General features: G+C 30.7%; 2 protein-coding genes across 5 annotated transcripts in view; one reads left to right on the top strand and one right to left on the bottom strand.

Annotated features, from left to right (window-relative positions):
• The first annotated feature begins 1,779 nt into the window (after window positions 1-1,779).
• On the top strand, window positions 1,780-9,383 carry LOC134710423 (uncharacterized). Its single transcript, XM_063570781.1, has 3 exons — window positions 1,780-1,991; window positions 3,445-3,552; window positions 4,099-9,383. Exons 1-3 carry the CDS (start codon window positions 1,800-1,802, stop codon window positions 4,663-4,665), a joined length of 867 nt encoding a protein of 288 aa, XP_063426851.1. The 5' UTR covers window positions 1,780-1,799; the 3' UTR covers window positions 4,666-9,383.
• Window positions 9,384-14,048: 4,665 nt separating this feature from the next.
• The window catches only part of LOC134710421 (disheveled-associated activator of morphogenesis 1-A-like), a 42,315-nt gene continuing 36,609 nt past the window's right edge, over window positions 14,049-19,754 (bottom strand). For all 4 annotated transcript variants that reach the window (XM_063570776.1, XM_063570775.1, XM_063570778.1 and 1 more), the window contains exons 25-27: window positions 19,401-19,571; window positions 18,770-18,842; window positions 14,049-15,438 (exon numbers count right to left, since the gene is read on the bottom strand). In XM_063570776.1, coding sequence (XP_063426846.1) covers window positions 15,272-15,438; window positions 18,770-18,842; window positions 19,401-19,571 — 411 coding nt within the window. In that variant the 3' untranslated portion in view covers window positions 14,049-15,271. The remainder of the gene's footprint in view (window positions 15,439-18,769; window positions 18,843-19,400; window positions 19,572-19,754) is intronic.

Genomic DNA, 19,754 nt, shown 5'->3' with positions numbered 1-19,754 from the left:
ATATCTTTTTTAACTTATTGGTGACTTATATTTTTCAAGGAAGCTGTACTCAAACTAAACTATTGTAAAGTTTAAACAATTTCTGTAATTTAGTTCTTTTTTATTTCGATATAACCTCTATTTCTCCTATTATTTCAACAGAAAAAAGTACATGTTACAGTACAAAAATGTATTCTTCTGTCGAAGGCAGATTGTGAATGAACGGTGACCCCATAGTTTTTTTGTTTCATTTTCCTATTAAGTATACGATAAAGTTCTTTTATAGAAAAATATAGCGAAATCCTATATTTAGAAAAAAAAAAAAAAAATCACCCATGCACGTACCCCCTTAAGTTTGATGATGGTTTAGTTTTGAACAAGAACCCAGTCATAGTGTTAAAACAGCTTATTTACTTTTCATGTTGACTACACCAAATCAGTAATTGATAGTGCCATCAGTCTTGACCCAACCGTTGAGCGCGATGCTTTTTTTTTTGTATGCATAAATAAATACATAAACTATCCACCAACTTTCAACGAAGTGGATGTAAGCAATGTTATAGGCAACAACAATGAGAAAAATAAAGGCAAGCCAACAGAAGTATACCGCGCTGTTCAAACGTCATAAATCGCTTGAGAGAAAACGAATCTGTGTTAATAAATTCTAAAACAGAAGGAAGCAAATCAACAAATCAAAGACATAATCTTTCATCAAGTTTAATTGATGGGTGGAGCTGACATGTCAGTAACTGCAAGTAGTCCTTTTTTACGAATTATTTGCCGATGACAAGTGCAATCGGTTCCCTGGCTTAACAGGACGCTTAAAAAAACATATGAGTTGAACCTGATTTTATGGCTAGCCAAACCTCTCTCTTCTATGACAATGTAATCAGGAACTTGACAAATATATATATTGACGGGACTTGACACTACCTGATTGTAGCCGATTTCATCGTCGGCTCATAGATGACATAGATATATAACGTAACGGTACCCAAATTGCACCTATTTGGCAAAAATAGCAGTGGAAATTTTAAAAATTTTCCTCGAGACTAAACAATTTGTATTTTAATTTATGATTTGATACTATGCATGTTTTTCAACAAAGGTGAACATAAATAAATATACACAAAACGTTCACAGTATTTATCAACAGATGAAAGTGTTTACCGACAAAGCAAAATGTATTGAAAAGTCGCTGTGCGACGTCATCAAAATGTCATCTTTTTAAAATTAGCAAATACGATGTGCTAAAAGTATCCATTTCTTAAAAAATGAAGAGAAAGCATGGACTAATATCCAGTTTTAAAAATATTTTAACAAATTAAACAAAAACTCTGTAATTCGACTTTTGACGATGCGAATTTAAGCATGGATGCAAGTTGGGTACTCCTCAGTCATTACAGATTCATTGCCATGATGGTTTGGAGGTCATTTCAGACCAGTTTTTCTATGATTCTATATATGGATTCAAAATTAATTTGGTGAAACCATATAGTAAATAATGATACATCTACAAAATAAACACATAATGAAAACTTTTGTCAGAAGCATAAAAAACGTAGGTTAAAAAAACTGTCAAAATAGGTGCAATTTGGGTACCCTTACGTTATACTGTTACCAGGTGGGTATAAAAGTACATTGATTTGTGATGGAATATATTTGATACACTTTTTTAAAACATGACCAATACAAAAATTCGTCAACTACGATGTTCCTTTGAATCATGCAACAGTAGTGGTAACTGAAATAGAATGAAGAAATAATATTCACAAAACGAAATCTTGCCTTTATTCATTCATTTTGTTGTCAACCTGAATATGAGCAGAGATAAAGTTGCAAAATCTAATGCATTGCATGAAAGCGAACAGCCTCTAGATCTATCAAAACCGCACAATGATAAAAACATTATAAAGCAATCGCTCAAAAGTTTAATTCAGACACGTCGACTTGCAGAAGGCAAGGGACTTTTGAACGTTACATTCACCCACGAAGAGGCGGCTGCTCATGAGGTACTGTTCCGGAACGGAACTGATAGTGTCGGCCGGAGTTTGAAAACATTGGAAAACAAAGCTACTGAAATAGCACATTTTCTGGTTTTTCCGCGATGTTTTAAATTGATGAAAATTTCCAAAAACAATTTGTCTAATTCAAAACGTGACACAACTTATTTGTTATCCCAGTTGTTTTTTATTTTCATTTGAAAAATATGGCCATGTTTCAGTTTACACCCCAAGATGTGTCTGAAAGTCTAATACTCATTACTGTACAGTTAAACAGGTCAGGAATAACCATTAATTGATGGATCATACCTCATTTCAGATATAATCCATCATTTGACATATAATGCGATCCACCAAAATGGCAATTGAGGGTGTAATGCAGTTTATATCACCAATTATTTTCAAGAAATAATGGAGCATTTTTTTGCATTTTCCATGACAAGCTTTGGTGACCACTTAGTCATGAAATGCAATTCATTCTGACACTTTTTGTTCCACAGTCTATTCAGATTTCTTGCCAAATTTAACTAACAAATCAACATACTGATGCAAACTTAATAAGAATGTTAATTAACCATTTGTGAATTATCTATCAACATGATCAACTACTGAACTAGGTGATTGAGGTATAATTAACATTTTCACAAAACGCAGCACACCAAAGGGAGTCCAATTACATGTCACAACTTGTCAAAGTTTTATATGATAAGAAATTAACTAAACGCAAAATGTCTAAAAGATGCTCAAATATCTCTTTAAAAAAATGTGTGATAAAAACTGCAATATACCTTAATTGGTCTATCTCACTATATGTCAAATTATGGATTATACCTCAATTGAAGTATACTCCACCAATTAAAATAAATGTAATTACTAACCTGTTAAACCAGAGTGTGCAATTGTAATTTATAATTTGCATAAAAATGTTTGGAATTTGTCTTACTGCAAAGTTTTGAAAGAGTGAATCTGTCAGAACTCAGATATTAGTCAAACATAGTTAACAATATTTCCACATGTATACAAAAAGAATTGAAACTTTATTGAAATTATTTTAGATTCTCATTCTCCACTTCTTTCAATGCATTAAATCATAGCTATTCAGATATTTATAAAACTTGTTTTAGTGATTTTTTTTTTAATCCAATAAAAATTCAGTTACATTTTGATAAATAAACCAGGAACTTTCTATAAATCTGCATAGACAGTCCCTGAAAAAAACATTACTTGTGTCATAAAGTCATAGAAAAGTCACTTTACAAGAAGTTATGATTTTCATGAAAATTTACAGATTTTGCTAGATTAATGAAGGTCCGAATATATATGAATATATACAATGTAGACTGAATGTAAGAACAATTAAATATTTTTTACTGTGTTTGTTTATCAATATATCAATGCAAACCAAACATTTTCTTTTATCCATATCATTTTTAAAATTACCTCTTATCATGTGTGATTTCAGCTTACAAAAGAGGAGCAACTAAGACAGAGCGAAAGAAAGGAGCAAAATAGAAGAGCTGCACATAAATGTAGACAGAAGAAAAAACATAAGCTAGAATATTTGACAGTGGTAAGTTTACACCTTTCGTATAACAAACATTTGCAGATACAATTTAAACAAACTATACAGAAAAGGCAAGAGAAATCTTGACTTAATTTAAGAAATACTGTATAAATCATCTTTAACTTAGAGGTAATTGGGTTATTATCCCTATATGGTCAAATGCACCTCATATTGAGAAACACAAAATAAATGTGCAATGAAATTTGAAAAGCAGAAAACCTTATGATAAAGATGTAAAAACTAGGGAGCTATATTTACCCTTTGACCCATAGCCACACTGACAGAAGTTTCTTCATTTATGTACTTGACGATGGCTAACATGGCTATTGTACATGTGTCACAAGTGAGAGATCTTCATCATGTAAGAAAAAAATAAAAATTGTCTGTAGTTATTTATGTCTTTATTTTATACACTTACACCAAAGACACAGGTTTGTCTTTGTTTTGATAAAAAATTTTTTTTAGAAAAAAACAAAATTTGTATATATTTGACATTAAAACTACATGAAAATTGATTTTTTTTTTGTCTAAATCATTATCAACTTTTTACAGGAAAAAGATAAGTTAAAAAAGAGGAAGAAGTGGTTAGAACAGACTTTAATTTCACTAGAAAAAGAGAAAGACACATTGCTACAAACACTGAGGGAAGATGGAAACAAAGAAACGACTGTGATAAAAAGCGAACCCAACACTGGTATTGACGGTAGTAATTCATCAATGATGGGGAAATCATGCATTTTACAAAACAACAAATCTCATATTTGTTGTGAGTGTGAAAATCAGTCCCATGATCCAAAGAATTGTAATAAAAATTCTCCATGCCAGTTCAAAGCCAAAGAGAGGCTGTCATGTGATAAACAAACACCAAATCAAACTTCTTTAGATAATGATGATAGACTTGCCTTTTTCAACTATTACATGAAAATGAAAGGCAATGATGATGATTGCTCAAATGATAAAGATTCTTTGTTAGACAGTAGTCAGTCTAATAAATATTATTCTAGTATTGATGAATATGATGATTATAGTGATTCCGACAGTAGTGATAGCGAGGGATATTTGGTGATTTATGAAAGCGAGTCTGATTCTGATATGTTTAGCAACAGTCAGTCATCTTAGCAGATTGTTATTGCTAGATTATTAAAAAGTGCTTTAAATCAAATTATTACTCATCAGTAAAGTCACTCAATCATAAAAAGATTGAAAATAGAATTTGTTATTTTGATTTTGTTAGTGTTTAAAGATTAGTAAAGCCTCATAGCTCTAAATAGCTTTAGTGTTGGTACCGCTTGAAAACTCATGAAGAGGTATACTACCATACAAAGCAGATTTACCACAAGACATTTTATGTTCTTCAAGAAAAAGGGAACTAGTTTAAAATTATTGAAAACCAGTATTTTATAAAACAGGGCATATAAACAGAGTTTTAGATACTATTGTACAATGTTGTATATACATAGGAATATAATTCCGTTTTTTGTATAAATGTTATATTCTATTTTTTATTTATGATAAAATTAAGTGGCTTATATTTATTTAAACAGTTACTTGGTTATATAATGTATGGCACAATGCAGCTTTAACAGTAATCTTTAATGGTGATGCATAATTAAAAAAGCAGCCTCAGAAGGCAACAGCCAAGTAGATTTGTTTTGTCTTTATTGCTCAGGAATCCTGTATATTACTTACAAACAAAAAAATGTCCAGAGTACATGTGTTTGAATGAACTTCACATTTGAATAATACTGTTCATGAAATTTAATTTATGGATTGTTTTTATTTATGGATTTAGTACTTTCGGTATCCTGCTTGTTTTAATTAATTGTTAACTTTACTTTATGAAGGGATGACTAAATCTTAATTATTATATAAACTTAATTATTATATATGTTAGATGTACATGATGTAAAGGGTGTTTCAAAAGTAACAAAATATAGTCAACACAGTAATGACATACATGTACATGTATCCCTATCATAAAATTGCCTTTTGTGGTTGATTGATTGTAGCTTGCTTTCACATGCAAAAAGGCTGCAATGCACATACATGTAGGTATCTTTTGATAAAAGAAATACTATTTGAAAGCAATATTGTGTTAATGATATACATGTATGATGATATAAAAGGTGGCCTTTGATGTTGGTTTTGTTTTATTGTACAAAAACTAGTGCTAATAATAAAGTTTGTTATGAATTGTACCTTTTATACTGCAAAAATAAGGTTTTCTCATTTAAGAAAAAACGTGTTGATTAAATTGCATGCTGTTTTATTTTTATGTGATAACTGTTTTATAGGGCACTATTATTATGCTTTTTCAGGTAATAGATAGTTCAGAGGTTGAAAATAGTTTTCTTTTCCATTTTTGTTTTATGACTAAAATCACAAAAAGTTTTGTCTTGGATCATCTGGATTGTGATCAACAAATGGTAAATTTTCTTATAACAGATTTTGAAATTTTGTGGATATATTATATTATTGTATAAGAATTACACAATTTTGAAGGCAAATAGCCAGAGAGACTATATATAGACATTGTTTAAATGTTAATGAACCTTTCTGAAAGTGAAAGTGATAGTTCAGCCTTAATTTAACCTGCTCAAGAATAAGTATTGATATGTTGTATATTTATAAGTAACACAGGCAGCTTGTTATGTATGCTTTGTCATTTAAATATATTATTGCATTAATTCATCTAAACGTCACATGATATTAGAGGGATATTTTATTTGAGAATATGTAAATAGCCATAGGGTGACCTATAGTTGTTAATGTCTGTGTCATTTTGGTCTTTTGTGGATAGTTGTCTCATTGGCAATCATACCACATCTTCTTTTTTATATTCACGATTATTACTATATAGAATCAGACAATTCATAAAAGTTGTTTTTAAAATTTGATATAAACATTATGGGACCTATGTGAGAACTAATCTAAAATGTAAATAACTTAAGGTTTTCTAAGATAGAATGTACCTCATTTGAATTGCCATTTCAAACACATCTGATCAGCTTAAATTTATTAAGATTATCCTGCTGTTTATTAAGTTTGCCTCAACATAGTTGAGGAAAGCAATGAAGAATCATGTGCAAACATGTTTGTGTCTGCATCTTCTTCAAAGTCATGAAAGTCATATTTTGAGAACTGCTTTGCAACCAGCAAGATTTGGTTTTAGGTGCATTTAAATAAGTCTTGCATATGTTTTAAGGAGAAAGTCATATGACCAATATTTCATATGATGGTATGTCTCTCTCACTATACATTGAAGGATCCATTATATTAGTGTATGAATGTGTCCTTTACTGTACACCAGCATTCAGGCAAATGAGAGGTACTGTAACTTTTTTGTTGTTTAACTTCATTGATTTGATTGAGTTAAATTTCAATGTTCTTTTTCAGTCAATATACATGTATTGAACATACATTCTACATGTAGAAGTAGGATCAAATAGTGTATTATTAGCTGAATTTTAATTTATGGACAAAATCTTTGGATTGTAGTTTATTAATTCTTTACCAATCTTGGTTGAATGATGCAAATGAGACAATGATGATTTCTATGGAAAATCAGCAGTGGCGGATCCAGAATTTTTCATAAGTGACCACTCCAGGCATGCTTCAATGATTCCCTATATAATCAACCAAATTATTACCTCAAAAAGGGGGGGGGGGCTGAAAACCCCTTTAAATCTGCCTCTGATTAGGTGAAAATTTCAAGGTCACAGTCACTTTTGACAGAGTGAAACTTAATTTGATGATGCCCCTTAAAAACAAATTAAAACAAGAATGTGTCCAAAGTACACGGATGCCTCACTCCAGGGTTTCCGCTGGCGGTCGCCATTTTTGCAAATTGCGAAAAAATTATAATTGTGGCGATTAAAATTCGTCATTGGCGAAAGAAATATATAACGATTTATTTTCAGCCATCTTGTTTATCTACTTTTTTTCGGGTTTCTCTGACTTTACCGATCAGACAATACTCGGAATTCACCTTGAACTTGTTAAGATTTTGACAGAAAATCAATAATCAGCTGATTGCATTTATAGCTATCGACATCAAAGGACTAATTAATAAAGGTGTTGATTGTATGATATGACAAAACGATATTGTTAAATGGCTTCTGTCACATGTCACAAAAGGGATTTATTAACCACATTGCGACGCACGTGTTTGAAGCAAAATTTTTACGCTTCCTCTCCTTCTTTTAATGATAGTCTAGCAAAGAAAATTGTTGTTATGACGAAAAATGTTCAAAAGCAAGAAAGGTCTCTGATTTAAAACTCTTATCATTTAACTTTCATATAGGTCATTGATTTGAATTGGAACTTCAAAGTCGTTTCAGTAACACACGTGTTTCAAGCATTTTTTTTAACTTATTTACGATGCCGGTCTAGAGAAGAAAACTGTCGTTATGAAGAAATCTATTCAAAAGGTTGGCATGAGAGTAACCCTTCAATGTAATGACTACACCTTACACGAGCGATCAATTCCTAGTGATGAGATTCTTCGTTTTGTTGTAAAAAACACTTCCTATTTAGGGGGGGGGGGGGGCTGGAAAAAAGGAAAATGTGAAAAAAAAATATATTTGTGTTTCTTTGCGAAAAAAAAATAATAAAGTGGCGAAAAATATATTGTTTTGGCGAAAGAGGTGGCGAAAAAAATAATTGACCCAGGGGAAACCCTGCCTCACTCGCACTATTATTTTACATGTTCAGTGGACCGTGAAATTGGGTAAAAAATCTAATTTGGCATTAAATTAGAAAGATCACACCATAGGGAACATGTGTACTAAGTTTCAAGTTGATTGGACTTCAACTTCATCAAAAACTACCTTGACCAAAAACTTTAACCTGAAACTCACACTTTCATTTTCTATGTTCAGTGGACCGTGAAATTGGGGTAAAAAATTTAACTTGACTGTAAATTTAGAAAGGTCATATCATAAGGAACATGTGTACTAAGTATCAAGTTGATTGGACTTCAGCTTCATCAAAAACTACCTTGACCAAAACTTTAACCTGAAACTCACACTTTCATTTTCTATGTTTATTGGACCGTGAATGTGGGGTCAAAAGTTTAATTTGGCTGTAAAATAAGAAATATCATATCAAAAGGAACATGTATACTAAGTTTCAAGTTGATTGGACTTCAGCTTCATCAAAAACTACCTTGACCAAAAACTTTAACCTGAAGTGGGACAGACGGAGGAATGAACGAATGAACGGACGGACGGACAATCGGACACACAGCCCAGAAAACATAATGCCCCTATTATTGTAGGTGGGGCATAAAAATCCTGTATAGATTTTGAGGTTGCTAGGCAGAGGTCAAAGGTCACAGCAGCAATTCTTAAACAGAATTTTTGGGGAAAATTTTGGTTTTCTGCAGGATGTCCTTTGAACCATATGTCCAACCTTCACCTAACTCGGCTGAAAAACACTTTGAACAAGCTTGATTTGTCATTAAATCAAAGGTTAAGGTCACAGTACTAACTTACAAATAGACTGATTTTTTTGGTACACAACAAAACCTGATGAGCCTTAACTTAGATCTTTACCTATCTGCAGTGACTTATACACCTAAGTGGAAAAAAAACAAATACTTGTCAGGTATATAGGTCAAGGGTCAAGGTTACAGCAGTGTACATCACAACTTTGCTTCTGCACTTGTGGTGCTTTTGTAATTTTTTGCTTTTCTAACATTGATTTATTTAATCAAATGGTGCAGAATGAGATGCACTTTGTAATCATAAATAACCTATGTTTATATTATGGCTTTTATGCATGAATTGCATTAACATGAATATAAAGTGCAAAATAAAGAGTATTATATACATGTCTTTGATTTTGTTTTATGTTAAATGGTTAAGTTAAATAATCCGGAGGAAAAAACCCAATGTAAGTTATTCCATGACCTTGTGAAACAGTTTTGAAAAACCCATTGTTGGTCGTTATAGAAATAAGGAGATTGGTTTGATTGCTAATAAGACAACAATTCACTTATGTTCAAGTGTAGTGGATGTCAGCAATTATAGGCAACTATAGCCTTTAACAATGAGAAAAGGACATATTGTATGGTCGACTTTTACAGCACAGACATGCAAATTATTCAACTGAGAAAACCAACAGCCTAATTTATAACAAACCAATTTACAAAAAAACAAATATGAAAGACATGAACCAGCCACAACCACTGAAGTACAAGCTCCTGCCTTAAGACAGACACATTTATAAAGAATGTGACAGGGTTTAACATGTTTGTGATAGCTCAACCCTGGCCCTAACCTGGGACAATGGTGTAGCAGCTCAACAAAAGAACAAACTTAAAATCAGTTGAAAAGGCTGGACCCACCACATGGATACAAATACATCTTACAAAAACACAAGAGTGGACATGTACAGGTACTTATACATCCCCAAAACCAAAAAGACACTTAAGTACAGGTCTGAGAGTACTTCTTGATAGCTAGTTCATATCCAATACCATTGTAATCTTTTTCTTCTCAGACTTACCAACATAACCTCCATTATCATTAAATTACCAAAATCAAATGATAGGACATACAGAGTATTATTTGTTTTAGGTTTAACATACAGTTGTGGCGTAAGAAGTTACAGACTGCAGTTGATACACTTGTGCCCTCAATACATTTGTATGCCCATCTCACCCAAGTCACCAGAACTTGACTTATATTTTATGGTTGATTTACTCACATTTACTGAAGTTATTCAGTTATTATCATAGTCACGTATTTAGCTCACCTAGCTAATATGGCTATTTATAGCTATTTTCATTACATTGCGTTATGTGGTCTTTACACAATTTTTGCTGTGCCTGTAACTTTTGTTGCAGAAAGCTCCACATAGGGTTTGTGATCTGGCAAGGTACATCAGCTGTGTATTAGTTAACTTTTTAAAAGCTTCATCTTTTAGAAGGTGGAAGATCTGGAGGCTTCATCCTTTGTATATAGATGCCTTATGATACAAGGTTTAAATCAGTCTTTTGCTCATTGTCCTTGACCTCACTTTTATTTAGATTAGTAAGAAGGGCAAGACATTTCAACTTGTGCACTCTTGTTCCTTTTAGTTATCTTATATGAAACCACCTAGCCAAATTTTACCAACCTTTGTATGCCATTCATAAATTGATCCAATGAAAATATGGCATTTTGTGGCAAGCTTTGAGCCAACTTTTGCTAACTTTTGTCAAGGTAGATGCCAAATGTGCATGATGGTACTAATTTACACTGTCACTTTGAGTATGGGATTATAAACTTGAGACTCAAGGAGGCTACATCTTTAAATTTCAATGTAGCAGGTTTTAAAAATGGGTTTAAACAACAAAAATAAAGTCCTAATTTATAACCAGAATCGCAGGCTCCTGACTAGGGAGAGGTACATAAAGAATGTGGGAGGGTTAAATATGTTTGTGAGCTCTTAACCCTTTCCTTACCCTAGACAACAGTGTCAACAGATCAATACAAAAGCAAAAACAAAAATTAACACAAAGCACCAATTAAGGGTAATCACAATTACTGAAAACTAGAAACCTATGACAACTAATAATAAAACCATGTTCTCCAAGACTAAAGTATCAATCATAACACACCCAACAGATTAATTGTAACAATTGTATATGTCCTCCAGTGGCAAGCTTCATCATTGGATAACGTTTTCAAACTTTGAGATGACGGTTTATGGTTTTAAAGGATAAAACTATTTGAATTTCAATGGTTACAAAATTTATTGTTACAAAATTAACAAAAGAAAACTTTCATAACACAATAAATGTAAATATATAAATTATATAAAATAAATGCTGTATAAATAGTACAAAATAACAAAATCATACCACAGACACACACAAATCAGATCAGGTGGTTTGGTTTCTATTGCCCTTATAACTCATTGCACAATCACCAATCAGAAACAAGTCGAAAAATCCTGCAACTTTTTAACTGCTGAGTATGATATTGAAAAAAGGAAAAAGAAAGAATTTAAAAAAAATTTAAACACTTCTTGCCATAATTTGATTACTTTCGTACATCATTTAAAATCTGTTAAAATATAATACTCATTTAAACAACAAGTTTCAAAATGTTATATAATTTTTCATAAGTTGTAACATGTTAAATAGAACTGTTAAATATGATACTGTTGCTGGATTTTCCAAATTGGTTCTATCATTTCCTAATATCAAATATATACAGATATCCATGTAGAACATGGTAAGATATCTAAGAGCGACTCGCATGAAAATATGGAAAAAAACAAAACCAATTAGAGAGAAACTGTTCCATTCAATAATCTGTATTTTTACTGTAAACTGCTAACATTACAATGTGTTTTCTTTACATCTAAAGCTTAGCTGAAAATACCAGTAAGCGTGCAAAAACATTGACATTAAAATTTTTAAATATGCAAAATACTTGTTCATATTTAAATACAATGTGTATGTAGTAAATTGTAAATAGATTGATTGATTGGTGATTAACACCACATTGCGGTATTTCATGGCAGTCAGTTTTATTGGTGGAGGAAGCAGAATTGCCTGGAGAGAACCACCTAACTTCTATAAAATTGAAATTAGAAAAGGGAGGAAATAATTAATTATTTTTATAGAAAGTAAAGGAATTAATGATACACAAAAGAAATATATAGCAGTTAACATTTCACAGATAACACAGATCAATGTACTTTAAGAATACTATATCCTAAAGCATGCATACACATTTACACCAGATTCTTACAATATGTCAAAACATGTGACTGGTAGTTCGACAGAAATATATAATCAGAAAAAAAAGTATTGTATTGCATAAATAGTGTTATTATACTTTTCTTATTATACTATATATAACTAGCTGTAATTGGGAATATTCCAGGACAAATCATTTCAAAACAAAATGATATTACAGGGTACAAAATTACAATCAAATTATTTTAGTGATGAAAATTTGTGTTTGAAATTGAAGTTTTTGTGCTATCAAAGTGAACCACAAACGTACAGAACATTTTTTAACTCGTTTGTTTTGAGAAAGAGGAATTTCATCTAGAAAAAACATAGAGATCTTTGATCGTACATCTTTTGGTACATATTGCTAAAACTTATATCTACACTATAAATGAAAATGATTCACTGGTCTTTAAGTTATGGCAAGATATAATATGAACACATTGACAAAATTTGAAAAATCTTCATTTAAAGCTGAAAACTTTGAACTAATAGGGATTTCTTTTTACACCCTTATTCAAATGACTGATGTAAATTAAATATTGCACCTTTTCAAAAACCGAGCTCTTGCGTTAATCCAATAAGCTGAACATCTGATATCTTTTGATCTAAAACTTGCTATTTATGAATATCGGATTTCAATGTTTTGAAAGTGAGGTAATATACTGGAATACAATCTAATTTTTTAAATATGTAAAATGTAATATATATGAAGCAGCATTTGAAATGATATTGAATAGGTTTAATTGGCACATGATTTATAAATATAATATCAGCAGTTAAAAAAAAATTATATTATGTAATTGTCAGAGAAATATATTATTGAATTAAGGTACAGCCTTGTTTTACTTATATAGTATATAATATTGAAATTATAATAAAATGTCCATCTTTAATTAGCAGCAGCACCATACAACAAAATATGTCAAAACATTTTTTTTTTCTCTTTTTGCTGTTCCAAAAGATTACACATAAAAATAAACAAATATCACTGTTCAAAGTAAATCTATAATTATGCAGTGTCAATATTTACATTTTGAAATATGATGACAGACTGCAACTATGATATAACCTCTTTATTTGCATCCCCCTTCAATAAAATAAACATAAATGTGTATTATGTATAATACAACCTATACTGATACAAACTAATTGTAACTAATAGTAAATAAACTATGTGTAATACTGATTACAAGTACAGTCATGGTTTAGGTATAAGAGAAAACAAAAGTACTTAATAAATAAATCTATGTCCATAATGAATTTCAGGTACTAGAAAATACAACAGTACCATACTTAATAGAATTTTGAACAAATAATTCAATGAATATGTAAATTGGTTACAAGACAAATTTGATGGTTTACATGAAATAAACAATACATTGGGTAATCTTTATATTAATCCTAAGCACTTGATATATAATGGCGAACCTTCAATTTTGTTCTTAACATTTAAAATTGTTCTCTGGAATTTAAGTTTGGTCCTCACTGAGGTAATGACTTAACAAAGTTAAACTTTAAGTACAATATAAATGTTACAGAGGTAGCATATCTTGGAAATTTGCAAATACCTGAAAATCATACCAATGCTTACAAATGATAAGAAAGAAATACACATGACCAAATATAGAACTGTCAATTATTTTTTTTTTATTTTTTATTTATTTTTTCAATAGTCAGGATTTAACATCACCCTTACAGCACCACCTGACTAAGGTTGTACAGGGTTTCAAATATATAACAACATAGGACTATTGTTTTATCAAGAACTGTCAATTATATGTGAAACTATTTTATATGATTTTGATTGTAAATACATAGACTGCTCTACTTTTCATGTACTGAGTCATTCATGTTGTTACATATTTCTATTTAAAAAAAATCTAACCTGAAAAAATAGAAATTGACATTACGATTTCATCGCATACATAACAGCTTCTTTTAAAGCTACTACAAATATCAAAACAGAATATGCTAATTCCAGAAAATATGTAAGAAGTGGTTTTCAATATAAACACTGAATTTGAAGATAGAAAGGTCTTCACTATCAATACAATATCTATCAAGTAAGCAAATGAAATTTCAGTAGACTAATCTACATGATCCCACCCACTTTAAGGAAAATGTCTAATATCAACCTTTTTACACTTGTGAATAAATGAGCAATTAAATAAACAAGATAGAAAACTAAATATAAATATAATACTAATAACAGTCATTACCATAACAACATATCAGGGAACAACAACTATAATAATACATTCAGTGAAATATGTAAAAAAAAAATATTTAAGTAACTCTGCCTTTCATTTCCTTTATCATACAATTGTATTCTTATTTCAGTTTGAATCAAGATTGTATTGTCATTATTAAGATTCTCAGCATCAGAAAGCTCATCAGCCAGATATCATGTTATTTTTCTGATTTAATTCTAAATCAAATATCAAACTGTTTCTTGAGATTTTATTTGTGTAGATGTAATTTAGTGATATTCTTATAAAGTATATCAGGTTTATAAATTATATTCATAAAGAGAGAAAGTAATATACATTATGTCTATAAAGAATTGAAAAAAATTATCCAGCATTTTTTTAAAATAAATTTTAATCTAATAATAAATACTGCTTCTCTTTAATGGTAAATAATATCATTTTACTATTATGTCGGAAACAGAACATAATTCTCAGATCGTTCTCTTCAATACATTTGTATTTTTTCTAAATAAATGCCATTTCAAAGTCAAGATAATTTTGATTTGAAGTAAGAATATCAAAGTCTGGAACAACTGAATGTATGAGATTTCCATTTCATTCAATTTTACAATCCTTCCATACGAATTTCAATGAACACTTGTTTGTAACGAAAAACTACAATTCTACTATTGCATGTGCATAATTGAAAAAAAGTCATTTTGTTACATAACTAATGAGAGCACTAAGTACACAACCAATACAAATTAAGACCACATGACATACATTGCTTGTAAACTGACATTTATTGTTCAGTAAGTATGGCTCTGGCAGTTTTCATAGCTCCAGCTCTTTCTCTTGAGTTTTCCCTTTGTGGAGTTACAGCCCTTTTTCTGTTTCTTCTCATCTTTGACAAATCTTCTCCAAATACATCTCCTGTCCTTAACGCTGATATAAGCTCGTCAAATTCACCTACAGCAATAAAGACAATATGTAAAATGTGAGTGGTTTATCCAGATAGCAAGGTTACAATTTGCTACTGAAAACAAATTTTACTTATCAATGAGTTTTTATAAATTTACACGAAAAATAATCAATTTAGTCTAGAAAAAGTATTATCAAATTTAATATGTGGTAAAAGAGCAATAATTAAGGTTCAGTGTTCCAGCTAGGCCGTTTTCAGAGGGCGCGGCGCCCGCCCTTTTCTGAGTTGCGCCCTGTGCCCTTTTAACAGTTTGCAGGGCGCCCTGCCTTTTTGAAGATTGATTGCATATTAATTTGTGCGTATTGATATGATACGCTAATTACTAAATTTTACCTGGGGAAAAGTTTATGACTTTGTTTAGGCTTAAATTAAAATATTGTTTGTTTGCAGTTTACCGACCGACCCTTGAAAATCCTCCCGACTGTGAAAATTTTATTGCTTTAAATTTGAAGATTTTTTTTTAATACCTCTATTGACGCGATCCGGAACTTTGGGTCCTTTCCGGAAATTATTTAAAGTCTGGGTCAATTACGCATTTCAAGTTTCGGTTTTTCTTAGCTTCCCGTCATGCATTCATGTGACCATTTAATGTTAAAGCACATGGAAATTGTTTACAGGTATCCACGAAGTCACGGAGGAGTACTTTACACTGTCGTCTTGTGTCAATTTTAAGACAAATAAAAAACAAAAAAGTTTATTAGTAAACTATTTATACAGATTCAGATGTAATGATGTGTGATGATATCATTGACGATGATGCAGCGGATATTCATAACTGACACTATAACCATAATTTCTGTCTCAAACAAATCGGGTTCAGAATCTGTGGAGCCTGACTTAAGTTTATGGAACCAATTTCAGTGGTTAAATAATTCGACAGCAGCTTGAAGTATGGCATATTTTCTACAAATCGTTGTGAAGACGACAAAGATGAAACCACTCATCCGTGACTTAAATCTTCATGGATATCTGTAAACACGCCTGTACGGAGGAAGGGCTCATTTTGAAATGTTAACGGATATAGATCATGCCAAATCAATAAGAAGCAACCCTAACTACACAAAGATGTAGAGAAAATGAATGGTTAGCTTGAAAAATAAATATACTCTCTCTATATTAAATCTATCTTGGATTGCAATGAGTATGCTCCTTTAGGATAAGGGGGGCTGCCCCACTCATTGCAAATATTCTCTTTCTTACAATATTAAATATACCCAAACTGTGTGGCCTGTGTGAATTCAATTAAAACATGTCCTTAGGAGCTATGCTGCCAATTTTTTTTATGCATTAAAAACATTTCAGTACAGACCATTTACTTTTAATGGGGTGCTATGGATTTCACTCCAAACTTTAGATTTCTTAGGTTTTCATTAAAGCCTGGCAAAAATATAACCTTATCACATATAATTAAACATTGTTAGTAATATGAAAACAGTTGGATGTCTTAATACTTTTTTTCAATTGAGGAAGATTCAATTTTTTTTTTTTTTTATTAAAAATACACTCTTTAATAATTGTCTTATAAATCTATAATATATACATTTTTCTGATGAAAATACTCTACTCATGAAAACATTCTAGTCAAAAAGCATACATGTCTGAATATATTTCTTTAGTTCTAGTCATAATGACATTCCTTGTTTATAAGTGTTCCAGTATTTAATAATTATTCCGTATTTTATGTCATAAATTGGATAATGACACTCACTATGTTAAAGTTTCAGTTTTGGTTAAAAAGTTTTTTATCTGAAAATGCCTGTTCATTTGATGTTGGTTTTCAGCATGTCCAGTGTTTGTTGTTTTAAAATGTTTTTTTTTCTTCACAAGAAACTTGGTTTAGTGTAACTGCTTGTTTAAACTGTATTTTGGCTGATAAAACAAAATATTTTTCCTACCTACCGACCCTTCAGTCTGAAGGTACAGTCGGAAAACTGCAAACAAACATATTTTTAAGGTTGGCCTTACGACCCCAAGCTAATCAATGGTTACAACTGGTGTCATAATCTGTTGTTATAGGTAATCCGTTTATCGGATGGGTCATTAATGATCATCAACATTAATTCATTCAAATAGAATCGGTCAGTCAGCAATTATCTTTGATGAAATGTGCACACAACAACTTGGGCACAATTTGCGATGTTTACTGTAGTTTCATGGAGGAAACGTAATGACAGAAAGTTGGAAAACCATAATAAACTCGTTGAAGACATTGTTTTACTTGTTTTCCATAAAATAAACAGAAAATTCAGACGTATTTGTCATTGACTGCCTTCATTTTTGATACGAAAATAACAAAATCGGCCGCCATATTGTGATCATATTTACATCATATTTACGTACTGTTTATAATCCTCCAAAGAAGGAGCACACCCGAATAAAGAAAGATAATTCAATCTGATTTTTTCTCTAGCATTGAGTAACCCATTTAAATATTCTAAAATATGTCTCCATACTTCTTGCTTAAGAATATATATGTCTAGGTATTTATTTTGAGTTATGGGAAAAGTTAGAGGGTCTTAGTAGCAGTGTTGGTAGGGTGCCTTGGTCATCTTTTTCTGTATTCTTTATTTTTGATACAATTTTTCACTGTTGCTTCATATCCTAAAATTGTGAATTTACTGAGCACAGCTGTTTTGTGCTGTATTGCCATTAAGCACAGCAGGGGTAGAAAGGTGAAACTGGTAAAATGTGGCAGACCATAGACCCAGTATGAAACAGGTCACCTTTCAAAACATACTGCATATAAAGTTCAACTGTGCCAAGCAATGATCAAAAAACTTGTGTGACAAGCTGCTTGACAAGTTTTTCAGCCTTAAAATTAGAAAGATAGAGTTCTATATGGGCTAATGATGTTGTTCTTGTATAACCTGTGATTCAACAAATAAACACAAATATTTGATTAACATCTTTTATTAAAATATGCCCTTTTCATATTATCATATCGCGCGTTAAATGCCCTTTTTCAGGATTGGCACCCTGCCCTTTTGAAAACCTAGCTGGAACACTGAGGTTGGTAGGTGGCTAAAAACAATTGTGATGTTATGTTCTGATAAATATAGCTTGAAAACTGTCTTATTACACTGTTTTACAAAAATTGAAATTCTATGAATTTTTTTTATAAAAATTTAAACTTTTCACATAAAATGTTTCTTGAAAAGGCTATTAATTTAAGTAAAGATCAACCTAATTTAATTTACTATTTACATTAAAATTAACCACATGCAAGCGAGATCCCTAAAAAAACTTCTACTTGAACTCTTATTGCCAATATAAAATGAGCAATATTAACTTTGAGTAGTTATTTTACTGCAAGATTACCTTTGGCAGATCCAGCTTTGCCATTTGAATTCTCCCCTTTTTTCATTCTTGATTTTTCCCTTTCTCTTCTCATCTAAAAATAAGACATTTGGACATTTATTAATACAATTTTTACTATCATTAAAACACATTCATCACTGTTCTCGTTCTCTTCTACACAAAATGCCAATGTTTTTCAAAGATTTCTCCAGAACATTAATTTGCTTCAGGGATACGAATACAAAAATACAGATACAAAGAATATGTTTGTTGCTTTTGATAATAAACATTGCAGTTGTGAACAATTAAAAAACAATAAGTTCTTTCTTTTATTATAGACTAAAAATTGTTATTTTCATATCAGGAACTTAGTGCCCTAATCAGATGCAGAACATTATGCCTCTAACAAACAACAAACAGACATTATTGGCATATATATAGTTGGTTAGAAAATTTTATGAAGCCATTCCACAAGCATTTATAGAATTTACTTATCATATTCTCAAAACCACAATAAAATAGAAATTTTCAAACAAATATCAAAACTACATTTTAGATGTGTAGTTTGTGAAAATTATGCAACATTTTATTCTTATTCTTATTGCATGTTTTGCAAATAGTCAAAATATCTTGTTTCTTCAATTACTTTTACCTGTTCTTCTAATTTTGCCCTTCTTTCTTCTTCTTCTTTCAACTGTCTTATTCTCTCATTTTCTTGTTTTGCATCGTTTATTGAATTTATGAAAGTATCCATGATTCCAAAGAAATCATCAGGTTTAGAATCATCTGAGATATCTCCAAAGGATTTTGCTGCTTCTTTAAACTTTAATAAAACAAATCATAGATTTACCTTCACTTTCTTTTAAATTATTTACATAATATGTTTCACATTTATTACATTTTTTAAATATTTCAATGAATTTGTATAAAAAAAAATCATATTTCAAAATTAATTTTAAATCTGTTAAAAACTTTGATGAACATAAGAGCATTAAACAACAGTAAT

Source organism: Mytilus trossulus, chromosome 3 (genome assembly GCF_036588685.1).
Source record: "Mytilus trossulus isolate FHL-02 chromosome 3, PNRI_Mtr1.1.1.hap1, whole genome shotgun sequence".
NCBI classification, from domain to species: Eukaryota; Metazoa; Mollusca; class Bivalvia; order Mytilida; family Mytilidae; genus Mytilus; species Mytilus trossulus.
This window is presented reverse-complemented; position numbering and strand designations above follow the sequence as displayed.